The sequence below is a fragment of the Stegodyphus dumicola genome, chromosome 8, assembly GCF_044657685.1.
Source record: "Stegodyphus dumicola isolate Sdum_Otavi_A_Nest chromosome 8, ASM4465768v1".
Lineage (NCBI taxonomy): Eukaryota > Metazoa > Arthropoda > Arachnida > Araneae > Eresidae > Stegodyphus > Stegodyphus dumicola.
The window spans coordinates 93,973,403-93,994,088 of record NC_140775.1 but is presented as its reverse complement, the minus strand read 5'-3'; the positions used below and the strand labels follow the sequence as shown (position 1 = coordinate 93,994,088).

The following is a 20,686-nucleotide window of genomic DNA, read 5'->3' as shown; positions in this document are numbered from 1 at the left end:
ATAAAGGGTACCCTACTAAGAACTGATAACTCACTGCAATCATCGCTATCTAATGTATATCCATAACTATTATCGTTTAACTTTTTTTGTATTGCAAATAATTGAATTTTGTGTTTTGAATTCAGTAATAAATTCTCTTTAAAATTATATATACAAGTTTGCATTTTGTGAAACGTAACGTTTTCTATAGGCATACAAAGTTCAAAAACATAAAATTTTCCAAAGTGTCCACAATTTTGGCCACCACTGTACTGAAATTTTCGTTATTCCTGTTTTGTGTTTTTGAAAAGTTAACGTTATAATCAAATAATTCTCTGATTATGCATGGCAGTAACGATTTTATTTGAAGAATATTTGTTTAGAATTGGCAACAAATGAGTTTAATTCTAAAGGTGTATATGTTGGACTTTAAAAAATGTGCATACATTTGTATTTTGTCTCTGTTTTCCTTCTATAAAATGACTTACTAAGGAAGAAAATATTATTTAATTGCATCAGTTCAGTAGATCTCCATCCCCCCATGCGCATATACATACTTAATAAATTCTTTAAATACCGTTATGATTTGATTAGAAGACAACTGCAGTGGATCCAGGCAGTTGGTTTAGTACATTCTTATAATGATGATTCATCGTATCAGCTGGAGAGAGCAGCAGTTGCACACTCTCATACTACATCAAAAATGTTTGGAAAGGAAGTGTGTAGTAATCGCATCAGCTAATCAAACTCTCAAACCACCAAGCAATTAAAATATCAGAAATTAACTCATGACTACTCTTTTGTGATTGCAAAATGGTGTATGGTGATTTCCTGTTATGTTTTACCACCAATCCTCGAATTCCATATCACAGATTATGTTCTTACTGCATTAATATAAATATTAACAAGACATAGTGCACAATAAAAATTAAGCTTTATTTAGGAACATCGCGCATACTCCCCGACAGCCTGCCTGGATCGCTCTCTCGCTACTCGTAAGAAACTTCTCCTCTAGGGTTGCTACACTTATCGAAGGGCGCAAGGCGCGCTCCTTATCGCCATCACCACAGAGTTTCCCCCCCAGTTCCTTTAATGGCTATTCAAAGGAACGACATAGGTTATGAAATTATCTCAGAGGATCCGTACTGTCGGGTATTTTTTACATGATTACAAAATTAGAATATAAAATTAGAAAAGATCAAAATGCAATTCAATATATAACAAGGTATTGACACATATAATAAATATGAAATAACAAGAAATATGTTAAGATATGAATTTTAAAAAAGTGTTTTAAATTGTTATCTAAGAAGCAAGTTTCTTAGGGAAGTGAACATGTCTTCCCGATCTGGTGACAGTTTGTGTATTAGAGAGTTCGTTTGCAGATTTATTCTGCTGAACTGTCTTTAAGTCTTTATTTGTTTTCAGTTCAGGCAAATTAGAGTCCGAAAGCAAATAGGCTGGTTTCACACGGTCTATAGACACAGTAGATTTCAGACCGTTAATATCAATTGTGAAAGTTTTGTCCGTTCTAGAAAGGACTTTATGCGGACCTGTATATGGTTGGCACAGAGGTGGCTTTACTCGATCGACACGTAAGTATACATGCGTACACGACTTTAAGGTAGCACTTACGTAACATTTTTCTTGGCAATGTGCAGATGTTGCTATTGGATTCAATTGTTGCATTCTATGCCGAAGATTTGTGATAAGTTGAGTGTCATACGGAGATATCTTAGATGACGTTATCATATCACTAGGCAGCTTGAGAGTTGTGCCATACACCAGTTCAGCACAAGATGACTGCAGATCTTCCTTTACGGCTGTCCGAATACCAAGCATAACAACTGGTAGTGTTTCAGTCCAGTTATTGGTCTCGTGAGCCTTGAGAGAAGATTTTAAATGTCGATGAAATCGTTCAACAATGCCGTTGGACATTGGATGATAGGCTGTTGTTGTGATTCTGTTCGTACCCAAAATGCGCGTAAATTCTGCAAAAAGTGCGGATCTCATTTGAGAACCTTGGTCTGTTGTTATGATCGATGGGAAGCCAAAACGAGATATCCAACAGTTGAAGATGGCTCTGCAAATGGTTTCCGTTTTCATATCCGGGATGGGAATGGCTTCAGGCCATCTGGAGAATCTATCTATTAGAGTCAAAAGGTACACGTTGCCTTCTGATGGAGGTAACGGTCCGACGATATCCATATGGATTTCTGAAAAACGTGCATCAGGAAGAGAGAATGTGCCCAGTGGTCCTTTAGTATGCCTAGTAATTTTCGATTTTTGGCAAGATTCACAGGATTTCACCCAATTTTTGATATGACATTTCATATCGGGCTATACATAACGAGAACAAATAAGCTTCGTAGTAGCTGCAATTCCTGGATGTGACAGATTGTGCACATGATTAAAGATGAGTCTGCGAAAGGAATTCGGAACAAATGGACGAGGAATGTCTGTTGCTATGTCACAACGAATATTACCATCAGAATATTGGCACGGTTTAAATTCCAGTTTCAAAGATGATGTGTTGTTTTTGAGAAGGTCTTGTACCTCCGGATCATGCCGTTGAGCTTCCGAAAAGTTTTTAGAATCCAAAAATGGAGATTTTGTTATGGAATCAATTTTGATTCTTGAAAGAGCGTCAGCAAAGACGTTTTTTGAACCTTGCACATGCCTAATATCAGTAGAGTACTGAGAAATAAAATCTAAATGGCGCAATTGTCGAGGTGAACATTTATGAGGGTTCTGATTAAAAGCGTATATTAACGGTTTTTGATCCGTATAAATTATAAAATTTCTGCCCTCTAACATGTGTCGGAATTTCTTAATTGCAGAATAAATTGAAAATAATTCCCTATCGTACGCGGACCATTTCTGTTGACTTTTATTGAGTTTCATAGAGAAAAATGCTATAGGTTCCCATGTTTGTTGAGACAACTGCATAAGTGTGCCGCCTATTGCGACGTCTGAGGCATCTACCCAGATGCTTAGCTGGGCTCCGGGAATAGGGTGTCTCAAAAGGGTAGCCTGAGCAATGGCATTTTTGGCAGCAATAAAGGCTTGTTCAGCATTCTCGTTCCAATTTAATTATGGGGATGAATCCTGAACACGAGAACGAGATTTCTTTTTATTAATATAGCCTTCTAACAATTTTATTAAAGGAGAAAGAATATGTGCTGCTTTAGGTATGAAACATCTGTAAAAGTTAAACATGCCTAAAAATCGGCACGTTGAAAAGTCGCGGATACATTGCATAAGCCGAATTGCATACGGGTACTTTCGAATAAACCGAATGGTGTGCATATGGCGGTTTTGTGGATGTCGGCTGGGTTAATTGGTATTTGATGGTATGCCTTAATCAGGTCGACATGACTAAAAATTTTAGTACCGTGCAATGAAGCAGTAAAATCGGCTAAGCATGGAATAGGATATTTGTCTTTTATTGTTTGAGCGTTCAATGCTCGATAATCTCCTACAGGTCTCCATTCCAAACTTCCCTTTTTTGGAACCATGTGAAGTGGGGATGCATAATTGCTGCTCGAAGGTCTCAAATGCCCCAATTGCATCATAGTTTGAAATTCTTGTTTTGCTATTTTTAAGCGATCTGGAGCTAACCAACGAGGTTTTGCAACCACAGGTGGACTTTTAGTTATGATATAATGAACGGTGTTATGTTTAACAGGTTGGTTAGGATCTGGTAATCTAGTAACTGAAGGAAATTCTTTTAAAATTTTGTGATATGGTGTATCACTAAATACAGTTTTTACTGAATAAATGCTTGCATTTTTCACGCAACCGACGGTTTTAAAATGCGTTTTTAAATCTTTGAGACATTTGTTTCTGAGATCAGGCACCAATTCAAAGAAATGGAGAAAATCTGCTCCAAGAATGGGTGTACTAACATTTGCTATAAGAAAAGTCCATGTAAACTGTCGTCTTAATTTGAAATCCAAAGAAAGTGTTTTTTGACCATAAACATGAATAGTAGAAGAATTAGCAGCGAAAAGTGTTTGTTGGGACGAATTCCGTTTTTGAGAATTATTTGCTGGAAGTAAGGACACGTCAGAGCAGGTATCGACCAAGAATGAAAGGTTTGTTCTACGGTCACGAACGAACAGGTGACGTGAAACTTGAGGCAAAGAATAAGTCGCCTCTATTCTTTGCTGGTTTCGTTTCCCTGCCATGAACAAGGTTTTGTACATTTGTCATCTCTACACTTTTTCCCAAAACGTCTATGATACCAGCAAACAGAATAATCTCTCCTTTTGGAATTGCTTCTTTCCTTATTGCGATCTCCGCGATTTGGTGAGCGACCACGAGAAAGAGAAATGCGATCAATACGTTTGTTTAATTTTTCTATTTGTTTAAATAATTTATCCTCAAAAGACTGATCGACTGTGCGAGAAACGGCACAAGTCCCTGGGGTTGGATTTACTTCTAAAATTCTGTCGGCAATTTCTGCAGCTTTATCTACAGTTAAATTGGAAACCTCTGCCAAAATGGACTGAACAAAAAGGCAAACGTTGAAGGAATAATTCTAACATTAAGTTATCAGGAACATTTAAAGATTCTGCTCGACGTTTCATATTTCTAAGCAAATCGGAAGGTTTTCGACAGCCTAATTCTTCTCCAGATAATAATTGGCGAATTTCTTGCTGAGAAGATTCTCCTGCATGATTTATTAACTCAGTTTTAAGCTTTGTATATGGATCAATAGGATCTGGTTTCATAAGTAAATCCCGTACTATTGATGCAATATCTGGAGGAAGATGAGCAACACCATAATGGTAACCCGGACTGTGTTAAATCGTATGAACAGTTCTCAAGCACTTTCGGTTTTGACTACAAGCCATCACTCAAGATCTCCAAACCAGAAGTAATGGATTACATCGGTTTTCGTCCTCCGGATCACAGATGAGTAGTAATTATAGATCATTTTATAATTCTGTTTTCTACTTATCATTTAATTTCATTTTCTTTAGTTAAATTTTTGCTTTTATTTTGGCTTAAAAACCTTGCACAATGTCTGATGTTCATGCCGTCCAAATTCCGGTTTATAACCGATCAGACCCATCTTTATGGTTTATTATGTGTGAAAGTACCTTTGCTCTTGCCACCCCAAACCTATCACAGAATCCATTACTAAATATAATTATGTAGTTGATCACGTCCGGGTCACCATTATGGTGATTTCCTGTTATGTTTTACCACCAATCCTCGAATTCCATATCACAGATTATGTTCTTACTGCATTAATATAAATATTAACAAGACATAGTGCACAATAAAAATTAAGCTTTATTTAGGAACATCGCGCATACTCCCCGACAGCCTGCCTGGATCGCTCTCTCGCTACTCGTAAGAAACTTCTCCTCTAGGGTTGCCACACTTATCGGAGGGCGCAAGGCGCGCTCCTTATCGCCATCACCACAGGTGTTTGACTCACACGAAGCACACGCACGATCGAATTCCAAATTCGCGTACCATTTTCAGAGACATCGGAAACTCGTGCTCTGCTGCACTTTTATAGGTACTTGCAGAGGAAGAAGCAAGCAATAAACAAGAAGCAGCAAGGGCTGACAAGCGAGCCGACTACCACGAATATCGGTACACTGTTTATGAAGATTCATGGCATACATATCGAATTTTTCAAACTTCGGCGACAATTTTTAAAAGTGGCAGACATTCGAAGTTATATGTCTGTAACAGCATAAAATGTAAAAAATTAATTTAAAAGTACCTCAAAAATATTTTCATGACTATAAACGTTTCCTTTTGCATATTATTGCATTATATTTTTCGTGCAACAGTTTTCATACTTATTTCATTTTCGAATCCAATGTTTTAAGTTTTGCTATTAGTGTTGAAAAATAAAGGGTTTGATATTAATCTGTCAGTGTTGTTTGTAGTTCGGTAAAATACCGTTTAGATAGTGAGTCTTTATCTGCATTTTATTACGTTGTTTAGCTAAAAACCAAAATATCTTACGATGAGAAATTCGTGACGTTAGTAAAATGCTAGATATGGTAATTTTAATATGTTGTTCAATTTAGTTTTTCTAAAATAGAAACTCTGTATATGTTTTAATTTTAAATAGCCTGTAATGATTTTCAATATTATTTTTTTAACTCTGATCCGTAGATAAAAAATTTCGATCAACGGACTGAGGATGCTGCAATTTCTACAGACGGTAGTGTGTAGTTGTTGTGACATTTTTGATTTGTCTGACAGTAACATCAGAAGTCCACGAAATTCACCTTGGAGTGTAGTCTTGTTGTTAGCAAGAGCCTTGACCACCATTCGGTTGGAAGTACGACTTTGCTCAGTTCCGCCCCGAATTTTGATGGAGAGCACTCCAGTGTGATGGTTCCTAGCGTCTCCTACACCCTCTGCCCCACTCTTAACCTCTCAAGGGAACTTTTGGCTCGCCGCATATTTAGCGTGTCCCCATGCCGCACAGACACAGAACATAAGTACATTATGCAGTGCTAGAGCATTTACAAACATCCATGCCTTCTCCCAGATTCAAACGTCAGCTTCGCTAACCATCATTCCGGCTGGGTGACTACAGGTAAGGCCAACTTTGGCCTTGCGACAGACGGCATCTCATAATATGAAACAGTAAGCTGTAGAAATATATATTCATCTACACGTAAAAAACTCATTCCAGAATCGACCAGGTCCCGTTGTTGAGGTTAAGAGCGATTCTGTAGTAGTTTGTCAGCAGAATTGACTTAAGAAACCGTGTATGTAAAGGGGCTTGTGTCATCAACCCTCAGACAGACAGACAAAGTAGACAGATGTCTTGTTTTGCACCCGCTAAGTGTGCACCGATGCACCCGCTGCGCCGATGGGCGAAAAATCAAGCATAGGTGCGAAGGAAAGGTATATAGAAAGGGGGCAATTTCGGGATTTAGAGGATAGTAAAAAGGAACTTCGTATTGTTTTATACGAGTTCAAAAGACCCGAAAGAAAAGTTGGGACAAAATAAATTTAAAAATAAATGGCCCATAGCGATATCGAGAAGAAAGAAATATATATATATATATATATATATATATATATATATGATATGCCGCACAGACACAGAACATAGGACATAGAACATATAGAGGCCCCTTTTATATATATATATATATATATATATATATATATAAGGGGCCTCTATAGGAAAAGGAAGAGAAGAAAAACCTAATTAGCTAATGCGTACGTGAGTATGATGATGGTGGAACTATGTGATGAGTGGAGGTAAAAAATTAGATAAATAATATGATTTTAAGATTCTTGTGTCCACAGTCAGTGAATATGAATATCAAAAGAAGCACTAAATATTTAACATATATAAAATTCACGCAATTTACAGGAAGAGGGAGTAAAAAAACAGGTGAGAACATAAGTACATTATGCAGTGCTAGAGCATGTCGACTTGAGAAATTTTATAAGTAGTTTAATTTGCACATTTTATTCTTTCATATATACTATACAATAGGATATACGGTTGAACCCATCAGGTTGTACGTAGAGGAAAAAGAAGAATTTAATAAATAAATAAATAAATAAATAATTTTTTTACGTATGTAAATAAATAAATACAACATATATTCATGGTAAGGAGAACTTCATTAGATAGAATAGTTATATCTAGTTGCGCATAGAAATTATATTATCACATTACTTCAGTAGGAGTAAAGAATTACACGTTTGATGGAAATGCAAAAAGGAAAAAAAAATTTAATAAAAAGGGAAGACAAATTTAGACTAATTTTATTCATAAATATAAAAGGAAAAGGTTATTTTTGAAAAAAATTTTTTTGGGGGTGGGTAAAAAGGAAAGTTCTCACAGTTTTGCAGGAGTGTCTCAAACCAATTTCCTGGTTTTGGGTCTTCTTACGTCGCTTGGCTTCCCGATTTCGATGTCCTGATCGGCTCTCGAGAGCTTGACGATGCCAAAGAACTTTGTCTTTTAGTTCACTGGAATCTAAATAACGTCTAGAATGGTTAATGCATGGATTTTCAGAAATCTTTGGGACAGAGTCTAAATCCAAATGGATGAAAGGAATGGACAGAGGATTTTTTTGTTAAGTAGGGAAAGGGGGAGATAGAGGGGCCCCTTTCGAGGCATTAGAGTGAAGAGAAATATAAAATGTAAATTATTATAATAGAGGGGAGAGAGACCGTGAAAGCTTGAAATATCCGTAGAGTAAAAGGAAAGCGAAGGAAGGTAAGGTCAGGAAAATTCAGAGAATGTAGCATTCATCCATATATTCGTGCATACTTACCCATATAAGGTGATTGATAAGATTTCTAAGAGTAAGGTCAAGTATATGTGAAAGAATGTAGAGATAAGTGCGTCTTGAGGAGAAATATTTTGAGAGCAGGATTTAGAGATGGAGGTAATAAGGAAGTAGAATGAAGGAGCAGAAGAACCAGAGATGAAGATGTGCATGACCACTTTCAGAGTAGGAAGGTAGAGCAGGTGATGAGCTGACGTGGTGAAGTGAAGGTATAATTTAGAATAGGAAGAGAGGCATAAATTTGGGTACTTACTTGTTTCAGAGGTTTGTCGGTGCTGGTTGTAGGGTGTTGGAGGTAGCGAGGAGAAGAGTTTCTCGGTTGAAGAACGTTTTTCGAATGGTATTTTTGTCTTTTACAGAAGGAAGTGCTTTGGACTCTCGGTCTTGTAGAAATGCATAGTAGGGGGAGAAGGGGAAGATGAAAGTTGGATATAGTGAGCAGATGTTAATGAAGGAAAGCCATCAGGCATGTAGAGCTGGTGAAGAGGTTGTGGTTGAGGGAGACAAAGGGCTGGAGGTAGAAGGGACAAAGCGGTGATTTAAAGCATATTTATGAAATTGCAGTCTTTAACGAAGTCTCCTAGGAGTTTGAGAATGGTAGAGGAAGTGGAGTAGAATGCAGCAAGGATAGAGGGGGATTTAGAAAGTGTAAGAAGATGATTCTGAAGAGTGTTCCTGGGCACGGAATAGAGAGAATAGAGAATAGAGAAGTAGGAAGTGTTCGGGGGTGTCAGGAACCTTACAGAATAGGCAAAAGGTGGAGTCAATTTTATTAAATTTAAATAGTAATTCGCGTGTGAGGATAGGGCCTGTTCTTAGACGGGGCAGGCAGATTCAACTTTTCTTGGGGGATGAGAAAGTAGCTTATTGGACAGAGTGATTGAAGAGAGGGGGCGCCAAGGGTTAGCAGAATGATCCTGTAGATAGGAGGTGAAGTCAGTATTGAGAGAGAGGATAAGAGATTTTTTGTTTGGAGGGCGGAAGGTGGAAGAGAAATAGAAGTACCTGTGGTAAGTTTAGCAAGTCGATCCGCCTGTTCATTGCCAGCAAGGCCAATGTGGGAGGGGATCCATTGAAATTTAACTGATTTATTTAAGGAGATGCAAGTCTGATAAAGGGAGTAAATTTCTGATAGAAGTGTATGAAGGGAAGTAGAAGAAGGGAGCTTTTGAAGGGCCAGTAGGCCAGATTTGCTATCAGTGAGAATAAAACTATGGGGATGATTAGAAGAAGAGAACCAGGAGAGTGCCTCACGTATGGCAAGGAGTTCCAGCTCCACAATGGTACGTTTGTCCTGAAGGGTGAAATTTTGCTGAATGCCCAATTTTGGGATAACATATGCTGCACCATTGTGGGTTGGTGTAAGGGAGCCATCGGTAAAAATGAAAATAGAATTAGGGGGAAGATTAGCTAGAGTGTCCAGGCAAAGGGACTGAATAGCTGATGAAGGAAGGGAGGATTTTGAGGGAAGAGAGGGAATATAGCATCGAGTGGGTGCTGGAGAGAAATCCCAGGGGCTGGGGAGTTGGTAGGAGAAGCAGGGGGTTGTAAGAAAAGAAAGATTTGGTGTTTTAATTTTGAGGAATTCCATTATATTGCCTGAACGCGTAGGTGAAAGTAGCAGAGGAGATAAGGGATGATAGTTGGCTAAGATGCACACTCTGTGAAGAAGATGGAGGAGTTGGTGTTGGGCTTCAAGAAATATGGGTTTTTGTTGAGATTCGATGTACACCTCAGAGGAGGGGGTGAAGCATGAAGGTAAGAAATGAAGGAGTGGCCAACCGGCGCTAGAAGTGAAGCACTGCTTCGGCCACCAGATGGGGTGTTCTTTGTTTACATTCAGAAGCTCGCTTGACAGTGTTCTGATAGTATTTCGACACACGACAGTTCCATACAAATCGAAAAAGGGACACTTTCACATGAAAGAAACATTCATACTGTGATAAATAATAGCAATTTCTATAGTTTATTGACATTTACGCAAAAATCACATCTTGGTTATTTTTCGATAACTAACAACAGCGATTTTGATTATGAATTTGTTTTATAAAATTCTAAGCTGTTGAACTACAAAATAAATTTTTTATGTTGAACTACACTATAAATTTTAACAAAATGTTATGCTTAAAGAATGAAAAATACCTTACGGTACCTTTAAAATTGCATACGTCTTTCGATACCCTTGATAGAGTATTCGCTACTTTTATTTTATGTTCCAAACGCCAAAATGTTTTAAATAAAACAATTTTTTTTCACATCCATATATTATTGTAACATGTACCTTTTAAAAATTTTTAGAGGAGAGGCTTTACTGTTGTTCATTCTAAACTCGTCATTTTAATTTTATATATCTGAAAAATAATCCCTTTGGGCTCACACGTTTTACTTATTTGGGTTAATTAAAAATAAAATATAGTGAATGTACAGAAATTAAAGATTTGCACATGCCGGAAATGAAAAATATGAAATATGTTAGGTATTTATGCATGTGCTTGCAAAAAGCATGTATCTGCCTTTAACAAAATACATAAATATTCATTAAATTATTTATAAATGTATTTGAAATGAAGAATTTATTCATTTATAAACAACTGTGAAGAAATCTAATTATTAAATGTATTTAATTTATAATGATTATAAATGTTATTTATTGTTAACTATTTAAGCAAGAATGTTAAAATTATTTAAGCAAGAATTGTTCGTACAGGAAAGCAATCTGTTAAAAGGCATTGTAAGACAAATGTTATGAGATGGGCACTAAAGAAAGTAATAAAGAGTTTTGGAATATGTATGGTTGAAATTAAGGTGCTACTTTGGTAGACGGTTGCACGGATTTTGGCGATTTTCCTTTGGCGAGTAATACAACTTATGGTAAACCCATTGCTGGATAAGTTATTTATGGTAACCGATACTTTGTTATCATTTTATTTAAAAAATAATGCGTTTTATTGTGCATAAATTCCGTGTTTAAAATATTATTTATGGCTTTTAAATATTAAAAATCAATTTAATTTTGAATTTTTATTTGAAATAAAAATTTTATTGTTTATCATATTTTATGAAATTTTATGTTGTGGATGATGTAATCAATGACGTCACCTTACTTTAAAAGTAATTCGTTTTAATATGTATAAATTTAATCTAATGTTTTAAACATTATTTATGGCTCTTAAATATTAAAATACAATTTAATTTTGCATTTTTTTAAAAAATGATTTTATTATGTATGAATTTTTAAATAATTTTAATTCTAGCCGTGATGTAATAAGCTCTCTGATTGGTTATAGAATATTTGTGCATTAACGAGCTGTAATCAGCTCCCTGATTGGTTACTGACAATTTGTGCATTTCCGCGCCGTTTTAAAATTTAATTTATATCTTCGAATTCCTTCAAAGATGTCTTCAAAGATGTTATCTAAATTATGATTCTGATTTTTTATTGATGTACTTATCAGTAAACAACAGGTTAAACACTCAAAAAAATGTAAGTACATATTTTTCTTTTATTTGATAATTGTATATTTCAATTTTTGTTAAAAAAATTAATACACTATTTTCAGAAATTGCTGAGATAATTATTGTCCATATGTTTTAATGTTAATTATATTCTATATAACGTATTTTAAAGTATTTGAATTTGATAATATTCTAATTCTTTTAAATGTTGGTATGATGGTTTTTAATTCGATATTCAATTTCAGTAATATTTTAATCTAATTAAATGTTGGCCCAATGTTTTTATAGCGGTGTTTTTATTCTCTTTTTTGCTATATGAAAGTAATAATAACCTTACTTTAGTATTTTATACTTATAGTAAATGTATTTATTTACACTTGCCTGCCATCTTAAAAAACGACATTTTCAACAACAAATTAATCCATTACTTTTAACGATATTTATTTATTTATTTTTTAAGTTTCGAATACTTTACTATGCGTAAAAACAGCGTTTTTCAAGATGGCTGACGTTTGTAAAAATCGCGCCAATAATTCGGCCAACGTAAATCGCCAAAAATCCGTGCAACCGTCTACCAAAGTAGCACCGAAATGGATGGTAAAATAAAATCTGATAAGTATAATTAAAAGAATTATTTCCCTTACATTTTATAATAATTCAGTTACAAGTTTTAAATAATACTTTAAAAAAATCCTTATTTTATTCCCTTTCAGAAATGTTCAGAGAAAGTTAAGCACTATTTAAAGTATTTCGCTAATTTTTAATAATTCTCTAACTTAAAATGAACCGAATAGAGCATTAATTATAAATTGACTTATATTTTTCGATTTAAAAGATGCCTCAGAAGCCAAAAAATCATGTCATATTTAAGAAAGTATTTTAGAAAGAAGATGTATAAATAGAAAAGAAATAATGCATAATTTTAATATTAATAATACAATAAACTTTGATCTTAATTTTTGTACCTTAACCGAATAAAATCGAATTAACTTAAATCTTTTTTCTAATGTAATTAACGAAAACTTGTGAAAATATTTCATTCAAATTAAACCATTTTGAGAAAACTGTTCTGTGAAAAGTATAGCATTTAATTCCGTTCAGAATAAAATGTTGTTTAAAAATATGTTGTTTTCATATACTTAGGACTCTAAGGTGTTGTAGAAAAAGAAAATATATACATTTATATGTATATTTACGACGTAATTACAAAATATTTACATCCGATCGCGTCAAAACCCATTGAACTCAATGGTAAATGACCCAATGTTTTGGTCACCACATAGGGATCGCCGGTGCTTCAGAGCAGGGTACGGGAGAAACCTGTTTAGGGCTACTCCATTTTACTTTCTACCTCCATGGGTGAAGCGGAGAAGTCCGAGAGCTCTCTTAATGGCCATTTTGTGGGCAATCTCCAGGAGTTTGAGCTTATTTGTGGATAGATTACATAGCACAAAAAACTTGGAACTTCCTGTTGTAAATGGTTCGCAGTTTGTTAAGTGTTCCCTGAATTTTCATATTACACTGAGATTTTTAAATTTTTAATCCTTTTTTTCCTTCGGGCTAAATGACACGAACGTGCACCGAAAAACATCTGCTTCTTTTGTTTACTTCTCAGGGGGCGTGTAATTTAAATCTCTGTTTATCGCACGGATCAGGTAAAATGATGACGGATTTCGAGAGTTGTAGTAATCCAGTAAACCTTCAGTATCCATTCGAACGCAATATTTATTGTATCATACGATGACTGTCATCAACGAGCAGTTATTGCGTCAAAGACAATTGCTACTTCTTGTGCTGCTTGGTGTTTTTGTAATTTCTGTAGTGTGTGTATCGATTGCAATAGTTGTGATTCATTCGCCTTTTCAGGATAGTGGTAAATTTATTACTATTTTAGATTATTAAGTGGAATGTTCCGAGAATATAATTACTATTTTATTTCTTTTTAAATTCCTGTTTCCCCAGTTTATGTTATATTCATCAACTTATAACTTTTTGCGTGTTTTTTAATTGTTCTATATTTACATATATATATATATATGTCATTTAATAATTTGCTGTGGAGCTTTTAGATACCTTTAAAACTAATTTATATTCGTTTTCCGTACACTGAAGGACTCGGGAATTTTTGTTATCATCTGGACTTTAAAGACATGAAGTCATTAAGTAGCACAGTCATAAAGAACCAGTTTGGGTACTGTATTAGTAAAATCAGGTCTTTTATTTAACTGTGTCATTATTTTCAAATTTAACGCATTTTACTCATAGTTTTACATTAAGCAATATTAAAAATTAACTAATTTTTAAATAAATAAAATTTTAAATTTTGTTTACTAAGTATGTTACAAATTTTACTTGGTTGTAAAATTTTCATTTTTTGATTATAAATCGAAGCTAATCCTGAAATGTTCAGTACTTTTGTGTTATAACAACCACCTTAGTACAAGTCTCCAAATGTTCAGAATATGGCCAAACACTTGCAACCATGCCCATAACCATTCTTCAGACAGCATTGTTCATAACAATCCTTCAGTCAAGCAGTGTCACCATTCTTTTATGCCTCTTTTTTTTTGGGGGGGGGGTAAAAATATATTTAAGGGTGCCCCTTTATGAAAATTGGTCAAAAAGGCGCAATTTCAAGATGGCCGCTACACAAAATCAAAATAACAAGTCAAAGAATTGCACAAACTCAGTGTTCATGTACACAATCTATTTTCACTTAAAAAAAAATCGGAGAATTGCACAAACTTGGCATTGTGCACTCCCTTGACTTTTTCCATGCACAAATCGATCTATTTTCACTTAAAAAAAATTAGGAGAAAGATGACATCATATAATGTTAAAACAAAGTTACTTATCAGTAAACCTGCCATGCGTTTGCATGTGTATGTGTTTTCTTTTCTGTTGTTACACATTTATATGTGTGTGAATCAACATATGGTTTGGTTCCCAGATGGCACTATCATTGGGTCTCAATGTGTTTCTCTTCTGTTACTGTCCCAAAGCATCCTAAATGGATAACAGAAAAGTACCAAAAGCTGTATATTTACCAAATTTCCTTGCATATCTTCCCTTTTCGTGTTAATCATTTTTTTGCCTGAAAATCAAGAAAATTATGGGAATAATTTAATTTCTGAAAGACACAATTACAATAAGAATGTAACAGTTGTAGTCTTGATAAACTACTGGTAATTAACACAATATTATTTCTTTAAAAGAAACTTACATTCCAATAAGAATACATAGTAATATTAACATTATAATATCTATTTTCCCTATAACTTGAATCATGCTCATTCTTATTATTGTCTCTGCTACTCGGTTAAGGGTACCCCTTGGCGAAACTTGGTGATAGTTTAGGGTACCCCCTGGCAAAACTTGGCAATTTTTGGCGGTACATGGATACCAATTTTGTTCAATTCTTTGACTCGTTATTTTGGCTTGTGAAGCAGCGATTTTTGCCCCAAAAATCGCCGCTACACAAAGCCAAAATAACAAGACAAACAATTGCACAAACTCCGTATCCATGTACACGACTTATTTTCACTTAAAAAAAAAATACCCAAATTGCACATAAATGGCATTGCGCACTCCTTTGACTTTATCCATGTACACGTAGACCTATTTTCACTTAAAAAAAATATCCCCAAATTGCACAAAAATGGCATTGTGCACTCTTTTAACTTTATCCATATACACGTCGACCTATTTTCACTTTAAAAAAATCCCAGAATTGCACAAACTTGCATTGCACATTCCCTTTACTTTGTCCATGTACATCGATATATTTTCACTTAAAAAGTCAAAGGAGCACCAAATTCTACAACATAGGCACACAAAAAATACATAATCTCAATAATATACATTTTAAACCAAACAATAAAATAACATAAAAAAGGAAACACATGTTATACATTTAAGCACTATCAAAAGCAAATATTTACTTACCATGGTTTTCGAGTTCGCTTCGTACACCGAGAGCCACGTAAAAATAAAAATATCAATCATACTCAAATGACTTTTTTCTAACCAGGTACTCTTTCTGATCGAACACTTCACATAGTGACCATCTGAACCTTTTTTCCTACAAACCCATTCAAATCCATCTAAACCATGGACCTTATAAGAAATAGACTAACCCAAACAGGTTTTCTCCCTCATCTGAGGCGTTGCTGGCTGTCACCTTGATCACAATCCGGAGGAGTAGGGACGACGTGCAGAAATTTAACATTGGTTGCCTATTGTAGTGTGTATAATTGTCAAGAAAAAGCTGGTTGTAGCGCCTCATTTCACAAATTAGAATTTCTACATATTTTTATTTTTGAAATTGAGATTGATTTTTAAAAATTTAGCATATTTATCAAGCATAATTAACCTTTAAAATAATTATAAAGCTATTGCATGCATTCAGGGCTGGATATTTTTCTAGCTTTTTCTATGCTGTAAGGAAATTTGTAACTACTTCTTTTAGAAAGTAATATTTTAAATCTGAACTAATTGAAAATTTCAAACAAGCAATTTTCGCGGTTAATCTTTGGATTATGGTAACTTGGCAATTTTTTGGCGAAAATTTGGCGACCAACCCTGCTACAGCAACCTGCTAGTTTTTGTTTGGACAGCATTTTGTTTTCACAAAGTAAAGTCATGTTTTATTATTATTATTTTTTCCTCAACATTTTTTTCCAACATCTGCTAGCCGAATTACGCTTATGCTAGAACTTTAATGGAACAAAAGTGCTTAATCATGACGAAGATTAGGTGTGAAACTGGGAGAAAGTGCAGAATCGCCCACTGCTTGCCGCGTTTTTAAGAATTGCACATACACAGTATCCATGTACACGTCGACCTATTTTCACTTAAAAAAACATCCCAGAATTGCACAAAAATGGCATTGCACACACTCTTGACTTTATCCATGTACACTGCTAAAGTTCTAGCTAGTAACCTTTATCGCCTTATCAAAATGTCGCCAAACTACCTGTTACCATATTCCAAAGATTAGCCAATTCCTCTTGCAATTTTTATGCTTTTTATTGGTGTAAATAAGTAAAAAATACTAAAATATTTAAAAACGAATTTTTGAAAGTTTTGTTTAAAATTCTAAATTGTGTTGCTTTTTTAAAATTATAGATGAATATTATAGCACAATTTCTATAAAGGAATTTTATTTCAATTATGTTTCATAATACATCATAGTGATAAACACTTTTGACTCCTTAAAAATTTTTATGCATTTAATTATAATATTAAAATTGTATTTAACCGTAATAATTATTTTTTCTTGTATTTTATAGTGATTATTTTTTTAATTTATTTTTAGTTCTGCATAAAATTTTTTTACTTTACTGTTAATTTAATTTATTAGCCCAAAGGGGCGGTACCCTAGAAAGGCTGTTAGTTTCGAAGCGGCATTTTGCGCTGTTTTACTATAAATATCCATGTCTCCTTGCAAATTGTTGTTACCACATATTATCACCTGGTGTTCTATGTAAAGAAATTAAATAATGAAGAAGCTGCATGAATACATGTTTTTCTCGCACTGTGACAAAAATGACAATATCTAGAGCCATCAAATTTTGAATAATGTAATCCTCCACCCGAACATGGGCATGTGGACAGCTGAATTTCGAATTTGTTTTAATCTATTTCATATTTTGTAAAACTTTAACAAATTCTTGATTAACAAACTCAAGGAGTTCAGAGCGAGCACTGTACGAAAAATAACAGTTTTTTCTCCAGTGCGGAAATTCTAAAGATATGCTGTTTTCAAATATATGTGGTTTACAGGCGAAGAACATGATATTCAATAAATATAGGTAACACACAAAACTTTAAAAAAGGCTTCCCTTTGGGTGTAATATAAAATTTGAGTGCTTCTAGATTTTAATTTATCCTTTTTTTCCCCTTCATTACGCTCAGAAAATTTTATGCTTCGAATTTTATGAATTATTAAAATAACTAATCCACTTTAATGTTAATAAGTAATTTAATGATCATATAATCAAATAAATATGATCGTTTTGAATGTTATTATAGTTTGGAAAATCACTGCCTGAAAATGTTCATTAAATTAAAAAAAAAATATCAGATCTACTTTAATTTTACCTTATTTATTTCAAAGCATCACATACTATCAATCTTATTTAATTTTACTTTATTTTTACGCAAAATTAAGTGCAAAATTTTGTGCCTAGAATTTTTACCATTTTACCAAAGTAAAGATGTTGGTACAAGAATTACGCGTGAAAAAAATGCTCAAAATGCAGTAAAAAGTGCTTTAATGAGATATATTAAATCCTATTTGGAAAAAAACTGTGGCTTTCATAATCTCATCACTATACAATTATCACATTTAATAATTAAAAAGAGTTATGTGATACAAACACCATAGGTTTCAGTGTTAAAAGTAAACCAGATCGTCCCTACTCTTCTTGTCGACATGTCGGTGACGCGCGCCCCGCTCGCTGGGTTAGTCTATCTCTTATAAGGTCCATGATCTAAACGATTTTAACACACACCACAAAAGTGCTTACAAAACATCCCATGATTCAAAATTTCCCAGAATCATCCACCCGATTACGTCACAATAGGGTTTCCATAAAATTCAACTACTCAGGCTACCATAAATGAAACAAGAACTTGATGATAAATCAAACAACAACTTCGCCATAATACAAGGGGTACCTTAAAGTCTACTCTACCCCACTTTTACTGCTGCCATCTAAAAAATAAATAATTGAATGAAAGTGGCAGATTGCATGTTACAGTTACCAAAAATTCCGATAACACAAAATTGCAGCCATTTTGAATAAAATACTTGCCAGTTTGGTACAGTATCATTTTTGAGTTTAGGTCATAATTTTATTGAATTCATTGTTATGTAAAAGTAAAGAAATCTTTGTGCTTGTGCAAAATTCTTGCTCCATGATTAAGTATATAAATGATAGGTGCAAAGAGTTTGTACAGGTGATTCATAATTCCCTCTAGGGTTTCAAAAATTTATGATTTATGAACCATAACAAATACAGCACAAAAGTGAATAAATAATATCTTGAAGTTTTGTATGTCCATAATTAAGTGCCTGATGTATGCATCTCTAATGATATAGTTAATCATTAATCCAAGATTTAGTTTCTGTCAGAATTTAATGTCACAACTGATATCAAAGCATGCATGAGCCCTTCTCATGGTTGTGCTCATATTGCATTGTGAGCATGAATATGTAATCTTTGATATAACTCTGAAAGAAAAAAAATCATGTTGGGTTATATTAGGATAGTATGAAGGCCATTTAGGAAGAAAAAGATCATCTTGAGAAGCATGCTAAAGTGAAGGCTCAGTGAGCTAGAACAGTTGTGCTCATGGAAGAAGTAGAAATCACATCTTGCTGAAGAATGGTGTCCTTACAGTCTTCTTATAATAGAATTGGCTCTATTCTTATATATGCCTTAAGATCACCAAATGTGGTGATATGTGTTCTGCGCTGGTTTTTGGCGCGATTGCGTGTTGTATGGTAATTCTTTTGATGTTGAATACTCTTTTGCTCGAGTGTTTTAATTGCTCGTTGGTTCATGTCGTACGTGTTTTGAAATGGCCTATCTTGCAATGAGAGACATAGCTGCAAGAGGGTCTGGGAGATTTTTTTTAGTGGTTGTGCATGGTAGAAAAAAGGAAATTCTGATGCAGTGTATTAAAGAGTGGATTGAGCCTTGTACAACTATTTTTTCGGATGACTAGAAATTTTATAAGGATTTAGGAAAAGAAAATTGTGAATATTTATTTGTGAACCATGTTGCAATGAGAGACATAGTTGCAAGAGGGTCTGAGAGATTTTTTTTTATTGGTTGTGCATGATAGAATGAAGCAAACGCTGATGCAGTGTATTAAAGAGTGAATTGAGCCTTGTACAACTATTTTTTCGGATGACTAGAAATCTTACAAAGATTTAGGAAAAGAAAGTTGTGAATATTTATTTGTGAACCATAGTATGAATTTTCTGGACCATGTCTGGCTGTCATATAAATACAATAGTGATTGCGTGCATCAGCATGTTAAAGGCGGCATGAAATTGGTATTTGTGCTGTTCGAAAAAGCATTCATTCATGGTAAGTGCACTTTATTTTATTCTTGTTCTTATTTTGTAGAATGTTATGTTCGTTGTTTTTTTAGTATGAATTTCTGTCGTTATTGTTGTTTTTTTGAATTTTTTGAAATTTAGTTTAGTTATTTTAGTTTATTTTGTTGATTAGTGCTTAGATTGTGCAATTCGTAGATGTTTTTTAAAGTTAAAAAAAAAAAAAACAACGCTGTGTACATGGTATTCTTTGAAATTTATTGTTGTTATGTTAATTTATTAAAGCAAGGTGTGCGTAGTTCGTAGAATCTTTTGCTGCGTAGATCGTGCAATTTGTAGATGTTTTTTAAAGTTGAAACAGAATGCTATGTACATGGTATTCTTTGAAATTTGTAGTTATGTTAATTTATTAAAGCGAGGTGTGCATAGTTCGTAGATTCTTTTGCTGCCTAGATTGAGCTATTCGTAGATATTTATTTAAGTTAAAACATATCACTGTGTACATGGATTCTTGCCAAATATTTTTGGTTAGGAACTTTACGTTTTTGCTATCTGTTTTGTTTCAGATTTTTAGTTTAAATTATGTGTTCAAAACATGATATTTGCATATGCGAAAACCGCATTTTTGGAGACATTTTAGGCTTAAAATTTGAAATGTAGACAAAAAATTTAGATAGTAATTTGGCACCATGGAGGTGAGAAATTTGGCGACTTGAGGGTGCATATAAGAGTAGTTCCATTGAATTATTAGCTATCGCTATATGTTTTGTTACACCACACTAGTAACAAATTCATTGTGCACTAAAAAATAACAGATAGGGACTGAATGTATAGTTATTTGATGCAATCTACAAGTAAAAAATATGAGTATGTAATGCAA

At 34.0% G+C, this 20,686-nt stretch overlaps 1 protein-coding gene across 2 annotated transcripts in view; it reads left to right on the top strand.

Annotated features, from left to right (window-relative positions):
* The first annotated feature begins 13,313 nt into the window (after positions 1 to 13,313).
* LOC118181385 (iduronate 2-sulfatase-like) overlaps positions 13,314 to 20,686 on the top strand; it is a 75,483-nt gene continuing 68,110 nt past the window's right edge. The window contains exon 1 of one of the 2 annotated variants that reach the window (XM_035350512.2): positions 13,314 to 13,608. In XM_035350512.2, coding sequence (XP_035206403.2) covers positions 13,476 to 13,608 — 133 coding nt within the window. In that variant the 5' untranslated portion in view covers positions 13,314 to 13,475. Of the gene's footprint in view, positions 13,609 to 17,970; positions 19,838 to 20,686 lie in introns of those variants that run through there. The other variant, XM_035350513.2, reaches the window with a different exon arrangement.